This window comes from Lampris incognitus, chromosome 1 (genome assembly GCF_029633865.1).
Source record: "Lampris incognitus isolate fLamInc1 chromosome 1, fLamInc1.hap2, whole genome shotgun sequence".
NCBI classification, from domain to species: Eukaryota; Metazoa; Chordata; class Actinopteri; order Lampriformes; family Lampridae; genus Lampris; species Lampris incognitus.
Window position 1 is genome coordinate 100,203,404 of NC_079211.1, and position 23,294 is coordinate 100,226,697.

At 41.1% G+C, this 23,294-nt stretch overlaps 1 protein-coding gene across 1 annotated transcript in view; it reads right to left on the reverse strand.

The window, feature by feature from the left end:
- msh3 (mutS homolog 3 (E. coli)) overlaps nt 1-23,294 on the reverse strand; it is a 67,730-nt gene that overhangs the window by 1,192 nt on the left and 43,244 nt on the right. Inside the window, exons 22-23 of the mRNA XM_056278530.1 lie at nt 14,919-15,051; nt 3,877-4,045 (exon numbers count right to left, since the gene is read on the reverse strand). Coding sequence (XP_056134505.1) covers nt 3,877-4,045; nt 14,919-15,051 — 302 coding nt within the window. The remainder of the gene's footprint in view (nt 1-3,876; nt 4,046-14,918; nt 15,052-23,294) is intronic.

A 23,294-nucleotide genomic window follows, 5' to 3' on the forward strand; every position in this document is an offset into this window, starting at 1 on the left:
AGCGGTGCCTGACAGAAGGGGACTTGATGGAGACCAAGGATGCTAAATCCCAAACAACAAAACTTAAAAAAAAGTCTCTTGTGTGAGTCAAACTACTGTATTAACCCACACAGTCCAGAGTGTAGTAAGACTAAATACATAATGTAGATGTGTGAGATCCCTGTTGGACCACCTGTATCCTAAACAGTCTACCGGCACATCAGCTTCTCTTCAACTGCTAGTACTGTTCCTCAGCACACGGAAAGGTCTCAGTCTGACAAACATTTCATATAGAGAGGATTATGCTGACTGACAGAGAAATGTATGAGTGTGTGTGTGTGTGTGTGTGTGTGTGTGTGTGTGTGTGTGTGTGCACGCGTTGACAGATATTTCATATCGTGTGGTGAGGGTAGGTAGCAATCAACACCCAGCAGGCTTTCCGTTATGGAGTGAAGAGATGTGTACAAATTTACTCACACACAGAATGGGAGACAGAAGAGAAGAAAGGACTATGCTGTTGCTGCCTCCCTGACAAAACTTTTGCTGCATTTTCATGTTATGGGCCAGAGCTGCTAACATTTTGCACCAGCGCAAACCCTCTTTGGGCATCAAAAATCGGGATATAAGGACGCAATGTGCATTTTGCGCGAATGAAAGGAGGAAATGGGTGAGTCAAACATTTTTGTGCCTCAGCCTCGTTGCATATGCATTAATTGACATCACCCTTTTCAAATCACAAAATATTGGGAGATTACTGATGTAAACCCCAAATGCGGTTTATCAAGGCTGTTAGTAAATAAGGTCTTGGTGATATTTGATGCCTCCGAAAAGCATGTCTTAACTCTTTGCGTTGCTGACTTGGCCACGATCTTTGTGACTCTGTAGGATACAGAGAGTGTCAGAAAGGAACGCGTTTAGTTACAATATCAGAGGAAAACACTGCGTGAACTTACCACCTGCCATGTCAAAACATTCTTGATTTACTGAAAGAAATCAAAGATGTGGAACCACAAAATAGAAGGAACCATGCAATGCCAGCAAAAACACAACTCCTGCCCACACTTCATTTAATTGCTTCCAGTTCTTTCCGGCATAAGGTGTCATCTCCAAGTAGGCTAGTGCACTTTTCCAAGTATAAAACAAAAATTAAACAATTGGAAAAAATGAGCCCAAAATCCCAATTCTTCATTTATTTGAGAAGCAAGTAATCGAGATTTTGAAACATTGGATCCAATGTTGTAATTTTCTATTATCAAATTGAAATAAGAAAAGTGAACTGATAAATGTTACGAACCATTATCACCCAAACTGTCACTAACCCTTAATGCACTAACGTGAGGATTGCGTAATCATATATGTTCCCAAACAGTCATGATACTTTCAATGCAACTAAACAGGTTTTTATAATAGCGCAAAGTTCCCGAATGAATTTGGAGAAATTGAGCACAATCGCAAGCTTGGACATATGGTGCTGGTACATTTAAATTAACAAGACTGTGCCTGTGTTATTTATCCAGCTGTTTTAGTAGATACCATGCTAAATAGGAAGGGAAATGAAGGCCAATGAAATGTTAAACGGATAGAAATGTAACGTAAATACATGCGTGGGTTGGTAGCTTGTGATATTGAAACCACCTCTAAGAAAAGTTGCAGGCATGTTGCCGCTAGAAAAGCGCTATAAAAAAATGCAACTTGATTGATTGACCATTTGAAAGTTGTCAGCCTTTTTGTACTGCTGTAGTACTGCCACTACGAGGCACCGCGCAGTCTTCCGGAACAGCGATGTGTGTCGTCACATAGGCTCAATGCTGAGAAACGCCACCACTGTTGCTGTTCAACAGAAAAACGGCAAACTGACATCAACATCCGCACACAAGATGGCAGAAAGTGGCCCTGGAGGCAGCATGTGTGAATTGGACCGACAGTGTCCTTTAGCGCGGGATAACGACATAACAAAATGGTGGATGCAATCTGGCTGAAATAGTTTCAATGGCGGCATTCATGAAATTGTCAATGATAAACCGTTCTGCTTAAAACTCTGAGATGGATATCTTAGTTTTATGAGCTCTTTGTTTTCCAGTCGTTCACATGAATCACCAGTTTATCAGAAATATTCTCCAAGCTGTATTTCAATATATATATTTTACCAATTTTAAATACGATTCAGACACATGAAAACCTTTGACAGAGGTTGTCAAATAGCATTCCGTTTGGGCGCGCTAACATCCATCCATTTTCCAAGCCGCTTATCCTAATTAGGGTCGTGGGACGCTGGAGCCTATCCCAGCATTCATTGGGCGGAAGGCGGGGAAACACCCTGGACAGCCGGTCGCCAGTCCATCTCAGGGCCTACACGTTCTCACCTAGGGACCATTTTGAAGTTAAATTTTATTTTGTGAAAAACCGGTTGAGCGACATCATCCGAGGGTCAAAACTTTCGAGAGGGAATTTTTCTTTTGTTTCCGTTGAGTACGGAACACTTGGCATGCTAACTAAGACCGTTAGCGTGCCGTTTAAACCTTTACAGTGACTACTGCTATTCACCAGCAAGCAGTGGGCACTGCAAGAACGGTGCGCTCCAAGAGTGAAACGCAGTTTCGATTAAGATTGTAAACAACAAGTTCGCCTATTCAAAGTGGATTATAGTCCTTAGCATTGCACAAACAACAAAAGTCTGTGAAAAGATAGACCCTCATTTATCCCCGTATACACCTAAGTACGATGCAGCCCTTTGCAAAGGCCGGCTGTCACCCTAGCGCCATCATCCTGGCATATTTGTCGATTTGTTCTCATCCGAGTTGGTGTGTGTGTGTGTGTGTGTGTGTGTACATGTTTAGTGTTTGTAAGAGTTTAAGAATTTAATAAAGGAGTGGGATGGGCTTCAGCTATGGGAGATGAGCCATTTTACAACCGAGAAATAAAACTTTGATGTGAACACGAGGGACTCCGACAAAATGAACAAGAAATTAATAAATTAAAAGTTCAATTCGTTACTATATCTTTAAGCCTGCTGTACTGAGAGGATTGTAGACTAGGGGCTTTTCTTACATAATGTATCTTTAAAAACTCAGCCACTTAAGCCACATGTGTTTCCACTGACAGAAAGTCCAATCCCGCAAGGGCCCCTTCTCTCCTGTGCCTTCCCTTCACAGTCACACGCTCCAATCGAGTTTCCGACTGTTTTAAACATGAAAATGGGGAGAATGCCCATGGTTGCATTACGTTACATTAGGTATGGAAAAACGCAAAGAAAACCATGCTTTCATTTTCAAGTTGTGGCGCTGCAAATGTGCAAGCAAGCCTGAAGCAATAATTACACTTTTGCTGGATTTCACCTAGGATCCCCTCAACAATGAGACGCTACATCGCGAGGAGTGTAATTCCATGAAGCACATTTTAATGTTGAAGTTGTCCACCTTAAGACACAATTCACATATGTAATCCCCCAATATTTGGAGAAGAAAAAAAATAAAAGAACAAACTCTTATTTGTGATGTCGACAGAGCACGATGTTCGAGCTGCTCCACTGACTTACCTCCGGGGTGATTTTCCAGGAATATTGGTACATTTTCTGGTTCAGAAGCGTTAGCATAACTATGAAATGAAGTTCATACAAGTGTGAAATCTTAAACAAACATTCTTCTGCAGACAACGGAGCTCTTTCAAGTTTTAGTTCTTCATGACCTCATATAGATTACACTTTTGGTTCTGTGTGCGCTTTTGATTTTGGCAAAGACCTGTTCATGTGTACCACTACTTGTGGAGCTCTGGTAGAAAAAAGCTGTCGCATATGTAACATTTATTCAAAGGTGATTTTTGTTTTTGCTTGTTGAGAAGTGATCGATGTGGTAATTTTGAAGGTGAAGTGGTAAATTTTGATGTGTGTGCTTTCTGTACCTCCTGGCATTGACTATGCTCTCCAACTCCTGGGCCTTGCGTGCAGCAGTGTGTAGTATATGAGCTGGGATATCAGCCAGTCGTGCGACATTCAGGCCATAGCTCCGCCCTGCTGCTCCTTCAGTTAGCTGGTATAGGAAGGTAATAGACTCTGGCTGAACCTCACCATCTATCAAGCGCGCGCACACACACACACACACACACACACACACACACACAAGAGAGAGAATGTCTCATGACCAAAAAAAAAAAAAGTGATTGACAAGCCCAATGATGACTATGTACAAAGTACTTAAGTCACCTGAGGAATTTATTTAAAACACAAATATCTCAGAATTTGATGTTCTTCCCCTATCAACAAGAGATTTTAGACTTTTTAAGCAGGGTACTGCTAACTAAAATTGTCCATGTGTGATATTTTTTCATGCAAAAAAGAGTGCAAAAATATAGCAATAACCAATAAGCAATAACCAATAAGCAATAATAAGTAGTGCAAGTTCTGGTAAAATAAAACATTTTCATTATGTTTTCCCTCCCTTAAATGAGGCCTCATCTGACTATACTTATTATGCACATGTACATCGGGCAAATAAACAAGATGGGGGTGTCTCCTTAATATTTAAATCTATTTTCAATTTAACTTCTAAACATGAATCTGAATCCCAATCTTTTGAGGCTCTTACTCTAACTCCATCTCCCTCAGCCACGAACAGACTGCTCAGTCCACATTGTGATACTCTATCGCTTTCCTGGCCATTACTCACTATTTCTTGAAGAATTTGTCTTAGGTCTTGCTACTCATTCTGATGAGATACTAATTCTTGATGATTTCAATATTCATCTGAACAAGGCTGGTGATCCTCTAAGTAAAGCCTTTCTGACGCTTGTTGATACTTTTGGGTTTGCTCAGTTTGTTCAACAGTTGACTCATTGCAGTGGTAACACCCTTGATTTGGTTTTATCTAAAGGGATAGCTGTTTCTGATTTGACTGTCTTCCCAACGACATCTGCTGTGTCAGATCATTTTATCATGACATTTGAAGCATCATTGGCCTGTCCTGTTAATGTCGGCACAGATGTAATGCGACTTGCCACATTGGTCCGTCCATTGTAGCTGCATTTCGCCAGCAGCTGCCTGAAGTCTTGGCTCCTTTCACTGTAGCAACTGACTCTGTTGAAAATCTCACTAGTGACTTAAATGTGGCCCTCTAGTCTCCTCGATTCAGTTGCACCTCTCACTACCAGAGCTAGGCGATTAAAGAGGCCTAAACCCTGGTTTATCAATGAGACATGTGCTCCTAAGCAGGCCTGTAGGAGACTGGAACGTAAATGGCGAAAATCAAAATGGGAAGTTTTTTACCCATCTAAGCATGAGTGTTTTCTGAAATACAAGCATGATTTATCTGCCACGAAAGCAGCGTATCTCTCTCACTTAATCAATATCAATAAACATAATCCCAGATTTCTCTTTGACACTGTAGCTAAACTTATTGAAAAGCAGCCGTCTATTAACTGCCAAGCTTTCATGGCCCACAAGCTTCTAGACTTTTTCTGCAACAAGGTTGATGAGATCATAATTAGTTATTCAACTCCAGCTATTCCTGCACATCCTGTCTTACCAAATTCATATTTATAAAATGAGTCACTTATAGTCCCTGTTATTGCAGCTTTTGAGACTATCTCTCTTGATACTTTGACTAAGTCAAGTCAAGTCAAGTCAATTTTATTTGTAACACCCAATATCACAAATTACAAATTTGCCTCAGTGGGCTTTACAGCAATACAACATCCGGCCCTTAGACCCTTGTATTTGATAAGGAACAACTCCTTAAAAAAAAAAAAAAAAAAAAAACCTTTAACAGGGCGAAATCTCAGGGAGAGCAACAGAGGAGGGATCTCTCTCCCAAGACAGACAGATGTGAAATGGATGGTGTGTGAACAGAATAAAACACAATTTACACAATACAACATTGAAAGTGGATAACAGAATTATAATAGAATTATATAAAGAATGGGATGATGAGGATGCCAAGCCGTGCAGCCCAGGACCTGAGCCATGCCACCACCATCACCAAGTAGACCTGACAGAAGGATGCACTACATATGCACACAGGGGAGACTCACATCACACCATTCACATACACGGGAGAAGAGGCAAGAAAAAAACATAGTCATACATCAGAGTGAGAGAAGCATATAACACTGAGACGACATAACAAAATTATATGGATTTATAAGATGTGATGTAAAAATGTGATGAGGGGGATCCCAAGCAGTATCCAGGTGGCGACCAACGTCACCATGCAGACCCAAGAGGAGGTCCGACTACAAGTGCACATGGGGGAGACTCGCATCACACCATTCACATACATAGGAGAAGAGAAAGGAGAAAACATCATTCAGAGAGACAGAAAAGACAAGTGAGAGAAGAACAGAGTCGCAATAGCAGTTGCTCGTCAGCAGAACAGTGCTTGGTAAATTCATTGAGACAGAAACCGACCCACCATGCAGTACAGGTTGTGAAGTACTCAATTTAAAGGCAACTAATTGTAGGTTAAGGTAAAAAGATGAGATTTAAGTTTGGATTTAAAGGACTCAACAGACTCTAATTGTCTGACGGCAGCAGGCAGGTTATTCCACAAGAACGGGGCCAGATAGGAAAAGGCCCTGCCACCAGCTGGCTTCTGTTTAACTTTGGGTACACACAGGAGACCTGTATTTTGAGAGCGGAGAGCTCGAGATGGAATATACGGTTTAAGGAGATCAAACAGGTATGATGGGGCAAACCCATTTAGGATTTTATGAGTCAGCAGAAGCACCTTGAAGTCTGGTCTAACATGGATAGGAAGCCAATGAAGGGAGGCACGCATCGGTGTAATATAGTCAAAATTTCTAGTTTCAGTTAGGATTCTAGCTGCAGCATTTTAAACCATCTGATGACTTTTAGTACTAGTATGTGGCAGACCTGAAAACAGAACATTAGAGTAATCAAGTCTGGATGAAATAAATGCATGTATTGGAGTCTCTGCGTCAGCCACGGACAGGAAAGACCGAATTTTAGCTGCTACCTAAGTGGAAAAAAGGCAGTCTTGGTGATTTCTTTAATGTGCTTGTCAAAGAAAAGGCTGGGATCATATGTAACACCAAGATTTTTGGCTCCCACACTTTGTGAAATCACAGAGTTGTCGATTGTTATTGTTACTTGATCAAATTGGTGTCTGTGTCTAGAAGAGCCAACAACCAGCATCTCACTTTTATCTGACTTTAAAAGCAGGAAATCTAGCGACATCTAATTTTTCACAGGTCCCTAAATTAGTCATTAGAGTACGATCATCAGCCCTTATAGGCACATACAGTTGAGTATCATCCGCATAGCAATGGAAATCTATTCCATGACTGCGTACAATTTGGCCAAGAGGTGAAATATAAAGAGAGAAAAGTAGAGGGTCAACAACCGATCCCTGAGGTATGCCATATTTAACATCAGAGAATTTCGATGTAATATTATTATAGCAGACACACTGTGTTCTTCCAGATAAGCACAGGGGCAACACGATGGCCCAGCGGATAGCGCTGTTGCCTCACAGCAAGAAGGTCTTGGATTCGAACCCCAGGGTTATCCAACCTTGGGGGTCATCCCAGGTCGTCCTCTGTGGGGAGTTTGCATGTTCTCCCCGTGTCTGCAGGTGCTCCGGTTTCCCCCACCGTCAAAAAAGACATGCATGTTAGGGTTAATACTCCTGTCTGTGCTCCTGACTGAGGCATGGCAAGACAAACTGGAGTTGGTCACAGGATGCTGCACGGCAGCTGCCCACTGCTCCTAGCTACACAGCTAGGATGGGTTAAATGCAGAGCAGAATTTCCCTACGGGGATTAATAAAGTATCTCAAAATCAAATCAAATCAACCAGGACTTAAGCCAAGAGAGAGCTAATCTAGAGACACCAAAATTACAATGTATTCTGTCTAATAGTATATAGTGATCAATGGTGTTAAAGGCTGCACTGAGGTCCAGCAGTAGAAGCAAAGAGGTGGAATCAGAGTCCATAGCAAGTAGAAGATCATTCACTACTCTGGTCATATCAGTTTCAATGGAGTGATAAGTCCTGAATGCCGACTGAAAAAGGTTCATATAGATCAGGGGCTGACAACCTATGACGTGTACCCACGGTGGCATGCAAGACCATTAACACAGGCATGTCGAGTAATTCAATTAAAAAAAAAAAAACATACTTTTTTGATAAAAAACACTTTTAATATAAAATTAAGCCTAAGGGTGATGTAAACAACAATTGGATTTAAAATAATACTGAAATAATTAATTAGTCTCAAAATACACCATTGTTTTTTTACAGCAAGCGAGCACACACAATTGACGTGGTCTATTATAGCCCTCCTCCCTCCGATCTGCCGACGAGTGCAGCATTACAGCGGTAGTAAAAACGTAGTGTAGCTAGCTAGCTTTCTTTTTTGCTTTAGGTCAAGAACAACTGACGATCGCAGAAGCAATACTGTCTAATATTCACCTCTTTCAGCTGTCTTGGACAAACAAATTCGGATTTATTTTGTGAAAGCACCAAGCTGTCTGCACTCTGTCCTGCGAAAATATGTCAAACTTCAAGTGTAAAACATCATTTTGAAACAAGGCATGAGAAAAACTTCAAAGATAAAGCTGATAAAGCTGAATCAGTGGTCCAATATGGGAAGCAAAGCAGTGTGTTTACAACCCCATGTGCCATCAAAAACCAAGCTACAGAGGGCAGCTATAAAGTCACACAGTGCATTTCTAAACACGGGAATCCATTCTCCAGTGCAGAGTTTATAAAGGAGTTTTTCCTCAGCAGATCGCAGGTCATATTTGATGGGGTACCAAATAAAGACACGACCATCAACAGGATCAAAGAAATGCCCGTTTCTGTGCGAACTGTAGAGAGGCGCATTACAGACATGGCTGAAAACGTAAGGCATGAGCAAAAACTTACATTGATCTATTCTGTTGCCTACCAACACGGGGATCGCTGGATTGAATCCCCGTGTTACCTTCGGCTTGGTCGGGCATCCCTACAGACACAATTGGCCGTGTCTGCAGGTGGGAAGCCAGATGTGGGTATGTGTCCTGATCGCTGCACTAGGGCCTCCTCTGGTTGGTTGGGGCGCCTGTTTGGGAGGGAGAGGGAGCTGGGTGGGAATAGTGTGATCCTCCCATGCGCTACGTCCCCCTGGCGAAACTCCTCACTGTCAGGTGAAAAGAAGCGGCTGACGACTCCACATGTATCGGAGACGTGGTAGTGTGCAGCCCTCCCCAGATCAGCAGAAGGGGTGGAGCAGCGACCAGGACAGCTCAGAAGAGTGGGTTAATTGGCTGGATACAATTGGGGAGGGGGAAAAAAAAGTATCAATATAAAAAAAAAACTTGCATTGAAAGATGTGTCGATGTTCAGTGTAGCTCTTGATGAGTGTGGATGTAAATGACGTTCTAAGTCTAGCAGTGGTTACCAGATATTACAACAAACAAGGGTCGCACTAAATCGGTAAGATTGAATTCATTTTATTTTGTGCCCTAGTAATTTTCACACATTTGCACAAATAATAAAGTGTGTGTGTGTGTGTGTGTGTGTGTGTGTGTGTGTGTGTGTGTGTGTGTGTGTGTGTCTGATCTTTTGGCATGCGGAATCTAAACGGGGAGAAAAGCAGCAGCAGTAAATAAATAAATAGATAAATGCTCATTATGAAAATGAACTGGTACTAGGGTCTGTGATTTTTTTATTTAAAAAAATCTTTTTTTTTTACTTTGTAAAGTGGCACGGGACATCCAAAAGGTTGCCTACCCATGATATAGATGGACTAAGCTTGTGTCAGCTTCTAAACCAACTACTTGCCTACTGGACCATTTACCAGCAAAACTTTTTAAAGACCTCTGACCTGTCTTGGGACCTACAATGCTAGACATTGTTGATTTATCGCTTACTACTGGTACTGTCTCCAGTAGTTTTAAGACAGCTGTGGTCAAACCTCTACTTAAGAAACCGCACCTCGATCCAGAGTCTCTTTTTTTAAACAATATATTTGTTAGTTTTCCGTTTTCAAATACAATGAATAACAATCATATAAAACACAGCAAACGTTTTCCACCCTGTTCTCCCTCCCATAAGTCATCCCTCTCAACTGAGTAGAGACATAAAAGATAGAAAAAAAAAGAAAGAAAAAAAAACAGGAGAAAAAAAAAAAGGAAAAAAATTTAAATAAAAAGTTCATAGATAAAGAAATAAAGTAAAGGGTGTTTCGTAGATCAGTGCACAAGATCTTGATAGTGACCTACTCCCTCATCGATTGTTCTTGCTGAAGCAGGGTACCAACATTAACATTATGCCTTAAGAAGTACATAAAAGGTCTCTAGATATCGTCAAAAATATTTTTTTTACATCTAACAATATACGTTATTGTTTCCATTGATATGTTTGAAGCCATTTCTTTAGTCCACATTCCAATTCTTGGCCCATTAACATTTTTTCAATTCAGGGCAATTATATGTTTAGTTTGTAATATACACGTCTATGAATTTAAACTCTTTGCTTTGTAAGTGATGGTTGATAGGATATATACCCAGAATAAAAAGCTTAAGATCCAATGATAAGTTCTTTGATTAAATTTGATCCGTCATATTAATAATATCTAGCCAAAAGGATTTCCCTTTCACACATACCCATATAATGGTATAGTGTCCCTCTTGCTTCATTACACTTGATAAAGGTATCAGGAATGTTATCATTAAACTTGTGCAATTTAACAGGAGTTATGTATGTACGCAACAGCCATTTATATTGTATAAGTTTCAAGCTACTGTTGAGTGTCTGCCTCTGAGCCTTCTTACATGTCTTACTCCAGTCTTCTAAAGATATTTCATCATCTATATCTTCCTTCCATGATCTCAGTTTTGATTCTGCGGATTCATCAGACCCAGATTCAAACAAGCCATACAACGATAAAATTAAACCTTTATCATAGAAATGTCCTATAATTGCTGCCTCTAATGAGGAAATATCTACTACTACTACTTTCGGCTGCTCCCGTTTGGGGTTGCCACAGCAGATCATCCGTTTCCATCACTTCTTGTCCTCTGCATCTTCCTCTGTCACACCAGCCACCTGCATGTCCTCCCTCACCACATCCATCAATCTCCTCTTCGGCCTTCCTCTTTTCCTCTTCCCTAGCAGCTCCATATTCAGCATCCTCCTCCCAATATACCCTGTATCTATCCTCCACACATGTCCAAACCATCTCAATCTTGCTTCTCTTGCTTTGTCTCCAAACTGTCCAAACTGAGCTGTCCCTCTAATATACTCGTTCATATTCCTGTCCTTCTTCATCACTCCCAATGAAAATCTTAGCATCTTTAACTCTGCCACTTCCAGCTCTGCCTCCTGTCTTTTCGTCAGTGCCACTGTCTCCAAACCATACAACACAGTTGGTCTCACAACCATCTTGTAAACCATCCCTTTAACTCTTGCTGGTACCCTTCTGTCACAATCACTCCTGACACTCTTCTCCACCCACTCCACCCTGCCTGCACTCTCTTCTTCACCTCTCTTCTGCACTCCCCGTTAATTTGAACAGTTGATCCTAAGTATTTAAACTCATATGCCTTCGTCACCTCTACTCCTTGCATTCTCACCATGACACTGTCCTCCCTCTCATTCACGCATATGTATTCCATCTTGCTCTACTGACTTGAATGAATGGTTTTAAGATTAAGTTATAAAGTTCCTAATTTGAAGATATTTGAAAAATTGATTCTTTGGAATGTCATATTTAGTCGATATTTCTGCAAAGGACATAAGTACTTTATCTTCACTGTACGTAACTTGCACTTTCCTTGGCACTTTTTCCGCCTAAACCCAAAATCCTGAGTCAAATTTCTCTTGTTTAAAGTTATCACTACCCTAAATAGGGCTGAAGCGTGACCAGGAGGAGTTTATATTCAAATATTTAAAAGTGTTAAACCAAACATTAACCATATTCAATACAAAAGGGTTGTCTGTATTTTTTTTCCTCAGGTATTTGCAACCTGCTGAATACAAATACAAATGCAACGGTAAACTTGGCATAACAGAACAAGATTCTAATTCCATCCATGCAGGAGGGTTTTCAGATGAAAAATAAAACATGATGGACTGCAGTTGAGCTGCCCAGTAATGTCTAGAAAAGGGCTATATAAATGTAATGATTATTATTATTATTATTATTATTATTATTATTATTACCATTGGATATTTGGGCATTTAAGGCCTCATTGGTCATATGGTAGATATAATAAAGATACATGTAGTCTGGGGCGTTTATTTTGCCAAATAAAGTAGGTAAACAATTTCTTAATTCTAGTAAACAAAGATGGGATATTCTGGAACAAACTGAGAAATTTAGGGAGTATGTTCATTTTTAGAATATTTATCCTGCCAATTATTGAGATAGGTAAAGATGTCCAACATTCTACTGATGAGACAGTAGCTTCCAGAATAGGGTCATAATTTATCTGAGCGATCGTATTCACCTCAAGGACAATTTTTACACCCAGATACGTGAAATTATCCATTGGGTTGAAAATAGAAGCATAAGCATGGCTATTTTTCTTCTCTAAATCATTAAGTAACACTAAAGACAATTTTGAATGATTAACTTTGTATCCATATATTTTTCCAAATGTTTTAAGTGTGGGGATGGTAAACATAAGTAAAAATAAATCTGTTTAGATTTTTTTTAGGAGCAAGACTAAATCATCGGTAAAGAGTGCTATTCTATGTTCTAAATGTTCTTCCCGAATTCCATAAATATCACTATGCATCCTCACCGCTATAGCAAATATTTCCCTCCTCCCTTAAATCAGCTGAGTCTGTAAAGAGCTTTAAAAAACTCAAAACCCACCTTTACCCACTTGCCTTCCCTGTAACGGGGCTGTAATTTCAACGTTTCTGTATATAACGGTATATGTATGTTGTTTATTTTTTCTGTATCTGTATCTCCATCTATCCATCCATTATCCAAGCCGCTTATCCCAATCGGGGCCATGGGATGCTGGAGCCTATCCCAGCAGTCATTAGGCAGCAGGCAGGGAGACACCCTGGACCGGCCGCCAGTCCATCACAGGGTTGACACATTCACACCTTGGGACAATTTAGTATGGCCGGTTCACCAGACCTACATGTCTTTGGATTGTGGGAGGAAACTGGAGTTGCCGGAGGAAACCCACCCAGAAACGGGCAGAACATGCATACTCCACACAGAGGACGCTCCGGGATGACCCCCAAGGTTTGACAACCCCAGGGTTCGAACCCAGGAACCCTGTACCTTGTGTAGCATTTTGTAACTTTGTTTTAAAAAGGCGCTATATAAGTAAACTCTTACTTAGAAAGTAAGCCACTTCATTCGACATTGTATTCTTCCAACAAATTGTATTCTTACAATGAGTTTGTTTTCTGCATTTAATTATTGTATAGGAGCAGTGAGCAACTGCAGCGCCCAGGGACCAACTCCAGTTCTTCTTTCCTTTGCCTTGGTCAGGGGCACAGACAGGAGTATTAATCCTAACATGTATGTCTTTTTTGATGGTGGAAGGAACCAGAAGACCCGGAGGAAACCCACGCAGACACGGCAAGAACATGCAAACTCCACACAAAAAGGACCTGGGATGGCCTGGGGTTCCAACCCAAGATCTTCTTGCTGTGAAAATCCTAAATGGGCTTGCCACATCATACCTGTCTGATCTCCTTAAACCGTATATTCCATCTTGAGCTCTCCGCTCTCAAAATACAGGTCTCCTGTGTGTACCCAAAGTTAAAAAGAAGTCAGCTGGTGGCAGGGCCTTTTCCTATCAGGCCCCGTTCTTGTGGAATAACCTGCCTGCTGCCATCAGGCAATCCGAGTCTGTTGAGTCCTTTAAATCCAAACTTAAAACTAATTTTTGCCTTAAACTACAATTAGTTGCCTTTAAATTGAGTACTTCATGATCTGTACTGCATGGCAGGTCAGTTTCTGTCTCAATGAATTTACCAAGCACTGTCCTGCTGACGAGATTAGAGAGTATAGATGATTGACTATTGCAACTGTTCTCTTCTCACATCTTTTCTCTCGCTCTGAATGATGTCTTCTCCTTTCTCTTCTCCTGTATATGTGAACGGTGTGATGTGAGTCTCCCTCATGTGCACGTGTAGTCTGTCCTCCTCCCTGGTCTCTATGGTGATGGTTGTCACCACCTGGATACTGCTTGGCATCCTTCTCATCACATTCTTTATATATCTTATAAAGCTATATAATTTTGTTATCCTGTTTCGATATTATATCCTTCTTTCACTCCGATCTGTGACTAATATATCTTTTTGTGTCTCTTCTTCCATGTATATGAATGGTGTGATGTGAGTCTCCCCTGTGTGCATGTGTAGTCTGTCCCCTGTCAGGTCTACATGATGATGGTGGTCGAATGGCTCAGTTCTAGGCTGTCCGGTGGCATCTGGACACTGCTTGGCATCCTCCTCATCAAATCTTTCATATATCTTATAATTCCATTATAATTCTATTATGCTCTTTCAATGTTGTATTCTGTAAATTGTGTTTTATTCTGTACACGCAACATCCATTGTACGTCTGTCCGTCTTGGGGGAGCGATCCCTCTTCTGTTGCTCTCCCTGAGGTTTCTCCCTAATTTTTCTCCCTGTTAGAATTTTTTTTAGGGAGTTGTTCCTTATCAGATGCGAGGGTCTAAGGACAGGATGTTGTATTGCTGTAAAGCCCCCCTGAGGCAAATTTGTAATTTGTTATATTGGGCTATACAATTAAAACTAACTTGACTATTAAGGTACCAGTATTAGCAGTACCTGTGGACAGAATAATATACATGTCAACACACACACACACACACACACACACACACACACACACAACTTGGGCCACCCTTTCCGTGTGGATTTCTGAACACAGAATAGCTCGCATGCATGTGTGCGTGTGCACACACCCACACAAACACACACATTCAAAACACACAAACACACGTACTTTCAGTGTTAGTAGCGATGTCAGGTTCATTGAGTAGGAAGGCCATGTGGTAGTTTGCCACGTGTTCTGGGTAGACCCGCTGTAGCTCACACAGAGGAGGGTAATGGGTCACAAACAGGGTGATGGACTTTACCTAAGAGTGAGAGAGAGAGAGAGAGAGAGAGAGAGAGAGAGAGAGAGAGAGAGAGAGCGCGAGTTAGGCATTTTGAAATGTCTATACTGCACATGAAAGCAGATGTGCAGAGAAATAGCCAGTTATCTCTTTTCCACTCCGATATATTCACTGAATACATGAAAATCAATGAGCTATAGTCCAATGCAACCCGATGCAAAAACAAGGCAGATATAGGCAATTAAAGCAAACGCCTTTAAGGCAAAAGCAGTCTTTCAAGTCTCGCTATCTGGTCACCTCCCCGTTCCTGTGTAATCAGTCAAATGCCACTGTACTACCACTGTAAAAAAAACAATACTGCACCCCAACAGCTTAAATCTGCTCTCTACAGCCACTGTTTCCAAGCATATGCTGTAACTGAGAAAGTCTGTCTCCATCTTTGTTCTTACAATATGAAAGGATGAGCCACAACCCCATTTCACTTAAGACCTTCCACTCAAGTCTGTGGCCATCTGTTCCATGACCAACAGGTAGGGGAACACTATCAAGTGATAATTCACCAAGCTCTTCCCCATCTAATCTGAATGAGGCAGATGTGAAGAAAGGACAGAAATGAAAGCAAAACTGTGAAGCAGGGAACAAATGGTGGATGAAATGAAAAAGAGATAAAAGTCGCGATGTTAACACGACTAAACACCGGTTATAAATGAGAAAGAGTGTTTATTGTGGTCTGAACTTGTGTAGACCACTATGCTACGGCCTTGGGATGGAGACAGAATTGAAGATAAACTGTCAAGTAAACAAAGGGGACCATATCACAGAGATCAAGCTCTGCTAAAACTACTACTAAACCAGAGGAACCGTCTCCATATCCCACTGTGTGCTCCGTCAGCACATAAATATACAAATTGTTTATACCAATGTATAAACAACATGCACGCACATGTGTTTTTTTTTTGTCCCTGTGAGTCTATTTATTTCTTTGGTATTCTCTCTCGCAGGGGTCCATCTCTGCAGTGCCTCGATCCATCTTTCCTCTTCCCTGTTTGAAACGTTAAACGTGCTTTTCCCTACTCTGGGGACAGATCCAATAAGAAGAATCCATTTCATTTCATCCCTCCATTCTTTTATCGCCTTAAGACATCCATGTCAGCTGGAGACTCCATGACTGAACTCCAGCATTAAGGGTTAAGACGTGAAAATCACAAATCACGGCGAGCTGTGTGTACAGCCACTTGCTCACTCAGCCAGGCTTGCACAAATGAAAACCACACACATGTGCTCTTGCCACCAGCTCTCGACTAAAACAAATACCTTTCCTTTCCTGCTTACATTAACAGTCCAGTCGAGTGGAGATGGATTGAGGATTTCACATCCAGTATGACCACATCAGCATAGCACACACTTCCCATACACCGTGACCAAGGCTACGCCAATAATAATAACAACAACAACAATTTTATAGTGCACTTTTGAAGTAATAAGCACAAAGTGCTGTCCAGGGTGAGGAAATTCAAAACATAGGCAACATTAAAGAACAATTGCAAGAGGTAAAAAAATGAAACATTCTTTCTAAAAACAGGTTTTTTCCTATTTTTTCTCCCTGTTAAAGGGATTTTTAAGGAGCTGTTCCTTATCGGATGCGAGGGTCTAAGGACAGGATGTTGTGTTGCTGTAAAGCTCCTTGAGGCAAATTTGTAATTTGTGATATTGGGCTATACAAATACAACTGACTTGACTTAACATGAAAACTTGTGCACGCTCCATCTTGAAGAACATCCCAGAAAGTGTTAATAGAAGACTCTCAAAATTATCATCTAATGAGTCCATCTTCAATGAAGCTACATCCCCATACCAAGATGCATTACAAAAGAGCGGCTACAATTTTAAGCTCAAGTACAACCCACCATTAAACACTGACTGCCAGCAAATCGACAAACGTAGCAGAAAACGAAACATCACCTGGTACAACCCACCCTACAGTGATACCATCGCCACAAACATCGGTAAGCAGTATATATATATATATATGTATATATATATACACATACACACACACACACACACACACACACACACACACACACACGATTCTAATTGTATCATCCTTAAGAACCAATCACGGGGGCTAAGAATTCTGAAAATTCAGTAAAAAAATGGAGCGTTAAACGTTGGGGATCGATTAATGAAAACACAGAGAACTGGAATGACTGAGTCAGTTTTAAACTTCATTACCTCAAAACTTGCACAATTATTTCAGAAATAAGGCTGCACTAAACTGATTTTTGAAAATTACAATAAGGCCTCCCCCGCGGCCACTTGCCCACTGCAACACTGCAACTGCTTGGTCTTCTATCATATATACAGATGGAGAATAAACTACATGTATTTCTTCCTCCAGACTTGGATAATGTTAATAGAAATAAATAGCATAAAAAATGTGCAGAAAGCAGTCACTGTGGATTGTGTATCCTTATACTGATGTCAATAATCATGATGGTGGTGATCATTTTCATCATAACATATGGCGTATTAACGCTCGTAGCACACCAGCCCAGCTGTCCTTGTTTTGTGTCATCCCAGCAGACAGGCCGCTCCGTGACAGGGCTAGCTTCAGGAACAGTCGGCAAACAGCGCCATCCAGGAAAGGTCACGTCACTCGAATTACCTCCATCTGAGAGACATGTGTGGGTTGACCCCCCCACCCCTACCCCCGCACGCTCAAAGGCTAAAGAGACCAGCGCCCACAAACCCACAGAACACACTCTTAATGCATGCACACGCTCAGACAAAAAAAAAATTCAACAGACTCTGTCCACCTACGGTTGATGACACAAGAACCGTGTGGCAGGGAGGAGGCTAATGACCCAGCAAATATTCTGATAAAAGTCTGATTATGTATTAATGGCTACTAATAGCCTGACATCCCCCCAAGCCCCCCAACAGCTCTCCTTTCAACAGAGCTTTTGCTGAAGACCCTTGTGGGTCTTGCTCGATACAGACGTAACCCAGAGTACAATATTGGTCAGGTTTAATGGTGTGTAACAATTTAAATGAGCAGTCCTCAGGGAGTCGGTAGTGGATGACAACTGGTGTCGGTAGTCAGTGGAAACGGAAAGAAAGTTGAAAAACAGGTGGGAGATGAAGAGGGGTGTGGAGAATATCTCTCAGGCCTTTCTGACCATGAGACATGGCAAACTGGGTATCACATAGGGTGAACTTCTAAACTTCTACACATACACACACACACAGAGACACACACACACACAGACACACACACACACAGAGACACAGAGACACACACACACACACACACACACACACACACACACACGTAAACCTGTTGTGTGTTTACAAACAGACCAGGGAAAGCTGGGTGAGGTCAAAACACTGAGCAGCTCCAGCTGGACCGTGTAAAGGCCCACTTGACACGACGGTTTAAGCGAAACAGGAACATTGACACAGCTCCATCGCGCCACATGCCAGAAGACTGGATTGCGTCTCCTCATCCACAAGCCCCCCTCCGATGGGAACTCTCTGGAGGGACTTAAGAGTTGAACTGGTGTCTGGTTTACACCTTGGGGAGTTGAGCCGCTCTTTGTTGGCACGCTTATCATAATGTGCTCTTAAAGGATCGGCGGGGGTTGCACGAGCGCTACAAAGTCAGCAGGTTACTCATTACCTATCTTGACATGAATGTTTACTGAAATACAAGTGTGCATTATCTGGTGTGAAAGCAAATTTACTAAAAAGCAGCCGTCTATTAGCTGCTCACCATTCATGGCCCATGAGTTTCTAGACTTTTCCTGCAATAAGGTTGATGAGTTCATAAACAAAATTAGTTCGTCAACTCAAGCTACTCCTGCACATCCTGTCTTACCAAATTCATATTTATAAAATGACTCACTGATAGTCCCTGTTATTACAGCTTTTGGGACTATCTTGATATTTTGACTAAGCTTGTGTCAGCTTCTAAACCAGCTACTTGCCAACTTGACCCTTTACCAGCAAAACTGTTTAAAGGCCTCTGGCCTTTCCTGGGACTTACAATGCTAGACAGTGTTGATGTATCACTTGTTACTGGAACTGTTCCTAGCAGTTTTAAGACAGCTGTGGTCAATCTCTACTTAAGAAACCACACCTCGATCCAGGACCTCTTAATAACTATCGACCAGTCTCTAATCTTCCATTCTTTTCTAAAGTACTAAAGAGAGCGGTGTGTCAACAACTTTTGACCATATAGAAGAAAATTATATATATGAATCTTTTCAATCGGCTTTCAGGGCCTGTCACTCCACTGAAACTGCTCCGACCAGAGTGGTAAATGACCTTCTATGGACTCTGATTCCACCTGTGTTTCTACTACCAGATTTCAGTGCACCCTTTGACACCATTGGTCACTGTATACTATTAGACAGAATAAATTGTAATTTTGGTGTCTCTGGCCTTCAGTCCTACTTATCTGGAAGAACACAGTGTGTCAGCTATAATAATATTACATCGAAATTCTCGGACAATAAATATCGCATACCTCAGGGCTTAGTTCTTGGCCCTCTACTTTTCTCTCTTTATAGTTAACTTCTTTACCAAATTATATGCAGTCATGGAATAAATTTCCATTGCTATGTGGATGATACTCAGCTGTATGTGCCTATAAGGGTTGATGATCGTACTCAAATGACTAATTTAGAGGCCTGCTTGGCAGCTGTGAAAAATGGGATGTCCCAAAATTTTCTGCTTTTAAATTCGAATAAAACTGTAATGCTGGTGGTTGGCCATGCTAGAAAAAAACACAATAACAATCGACAACTCTCTAATTTCATAAATTGTGGCAGCCAAAAATCTTGGTGTTACATTTGATCCCAGCCTTTCCTTTGATAAACACGTTAAAGAAATCACCAAAACTGCATTTTTTTCACTTACATAACAGGTCAAATTAAATCTTTCCTGTCCACAGCTGACGCAGAAACTCTAATACATGCATTTGTTTCATTCAGACTTAATTACTGTAATGTTCTTTTTTTCAGGTCTGCCACATACTAGTAGTAAAAGTCTTCAGATGGTCTAAAATGCTGCAGCTAGATTCCTAACTGAAACTAGAAATTTTGATTATATTACGCCAATGCTTGCCTCCCTTCATTGGCTTCCTATCCATGTTATATCAGACTTCAAGGTGCTTCTGCTGACTAATAAAATTTTAAATGGGTTTGCCCCATCATACCTGTCTGATCACCTTAAACCATACATTCCATTTTGAGCTCTCCACTCTCAAAATACACGGCTCCTGTGTGTATCCAAAGTTAAAAACAAGTCAGCTGGTGGTAGCGCCTTTTCCTATCGCACCCAGTTTTTTTTTCTTTTTGATTTTTTATATACTCTATTGATCCCCGTAGGGAAATTCTTCTCTGCATTTAACCCATCCTAGCTGTGTAGGCAGGAGCAGTGGGCAGCAGCCGCGCAGCACCCAGGGACCAACTCCAGTTCGTCTTGCCATGCCTTGGTCAAGGGCACAGACAGAAGTGCTAAGCCTATGCATGTCTTTTTTTTTTTCTTTTTTTTTTTTGGTGAGGGAAACCGGAGCACCCGAAAAAACCCCACCGCAGACACAGGGAGAACATGCAAACTCCACACACAGGACAACATGGGATGAGCAGATTACGATGCCTTTTGCTAAGTTAACAAGTACATGGACCAAAGCAGTTAATACCCATTTTCTGTTTGACGTCACACTAAAAACAGGGCATTTCATCATGTTTGTATTTTGCAAAAAGATCCTATTCAGTGTTTATCAATATAGCAATATAGTATCGATATCATGCTTTGAGACTAGCTATCGTCTGGGATTATGGTTATTGTAATATCACGATATAACTTAAATGTTGCCATTTCCTGGTCTTAAAGGCTGTATTACAGTAAAGTGATACAAGTTTCTGAATCTATTAGATTGTTTTAGTTCGACAAAATGAACAATAAATGTACAATACCTGCTTGGTCATCATATCCATACAACTTATCGTTTCTCAATTTATCTTTAGTGAACATCTTATGAAAGCATAGATAGTCATCACCAAAATATCATCACATTATCAATACTGCCATATTCAGGCAAAAATCCTTTGATATTTGTTTTTGTCAATATGACCCAGCTCCAACATGCAACCTTTGCATGCACAGTTTCTAAAAGGCAATAATAAGCCAACTAAACTGTTTACATGTGTTAGTAAACAGTAAGTTAGTAGAGTAAAATAAGGTTGTGCTAACCTCGATTTACACCTTACCTTGATAACGATAACCAGCTAGAACTGTTTACACGGCTTTTTCTAAAGTCAGATATATGTCTTTTATAGTTTTATGATCGGATCGTTTGTCTGGATATGAAGACGCCAAAATTGGCAGACACTTTCTTTCCTGATCTTCTGACCTCACAAGACACAAATGAGGAGGCTCGGGGTTTGAGTGTGCAAGCGACACAGAGACTGTGACAGAGATTATTCACATATAGTGAATGAAAGTGTGGCCTCTTCCTTTTGAGTCCAAGTCCTCTAATTTTCTCATTCCCCACTTATCCCACAATACAGCTGATTAAAACCTTGCCCAGTTGCTGACCTTTTATTCTCGGGTTAGGTTTCTGCCCTCTTTGGTCAGAAAGACCTTTTGATTGTTCCTTGTAACTTTTTTATTTTTGAGATATCCTGTTCGTCGGTGAGAACAGTCAAGGTGAAATAGAGAAAATTAAGACATTAAAACAATTATGTTTACCTCCTATCTGAAAGCAGCGACATACTAGCACAAGTTGAGATTACTTTTAAAAAGGTCAGTGGACTCTTGGTGACAGGCAGTAGTTATTCATTTGATCGGCTGACTGAACACCTTCTATTTTTTTCCTGCGGCGCGGACTCAGAACACTGTAAATTGTATAAGTTTTCGAGCCTGTTCCAACACAAACTCAAACAACTGAAATGACTGATGAAGACCACCTTGCCTGTGCCATTCTTTGGACAATTCTTAAAACAAGAGAAAATAGCATCAGGAATCAGGAACACTATTTGTCATTTCATTTCATGCAATTGCGCACAGGAAAAGAAACGAAACATCGTTTCCCCCAGTCCACAGCAGTGCAACACCAAAGACAAAAACACACATCCAAAAACTACAAGAACACATATATCCAAACTAAACAAAAAAAGATCACTGTCCACGAGAACGAACACCAGCCAGGATGACTGTTGGAACTGCCAGTCTGCATAGGCTAGCAGTTAGCTTAGCTTAACCCACTTCCACGTCCTGTCAGACCGTCCTCAGTATTTCCTCTTCGGGCGCAGCTCCGGGCAGGGCCAACATGATAAAATAATTTAAATTACAAAAAAAGCACAACTTTAATGAAATGACGAACATTTTTGGGGGACTATCTTAAATTATTACTGACAGTATGCACACAAATGATCAGGCTGAATATAATTTAATCATGTGGCATACTTTCCATCTTGCAATACGTTTTGCCCCTAGAAAGTGGGGGGGGCATATTGTGTAATCTATACAATAAAAAGAGCATCAAATCACAACATAAGAATTAAAAATGACTGAATGAATAAATAATTAAATAATCTTCGTGTTTTAAAGGATGAAACTGATTGGAGGGGAAGCCAGGCTAATAAACCCTAGTCATGTATAGGAGTACAGCGTAGTCAGAGAGAAGCATTGTGCGCACTGGAGATTTGTGCATCGGAGTGAGCGGATCAGGTCGCCCGTGCCCACGTTCCACGTTATGTTCTTTGGAAAATCCACCCATCAGAAGTGAAAGCAGATGTGAACTCCAGCACGAGTCGGTGTCTGTTCTACAAGTCCATGTATAAAGCGGATCGTGGGTCAGAGCCTGCGCTCCTTCTGGATGCGTCAACTAGATTCCTCGTATGCGAGTCAGAGTCACGGTGCAAGTTTGAAGAGTGAGCTGTGGCGTGGATTTAATGTGAGGCAGGTGGTAAGTTCTCATGTAAGGCCTGGTGTGAGCAAAAGCATGAGTCCAAGTGAGTCCGGGCGTGACAAAAAGCTAAAGAAGATAACAGGATGGAGGGAGGCTTTGCTCTTGTCTCCAATCCCTGCAGAGTCCATAACAAGACAGAGGGCTTAAAAGAAAGAAAAAATCATATGTGGAGTCAACTACTGATAACCACAGGATTAAAATAATTTGTCCCCCTTTGTCTTTATGAATGCAAATAGACAATGGCAACTTCCATCCATCCATTATCCAAGCCGCTATCCTAATT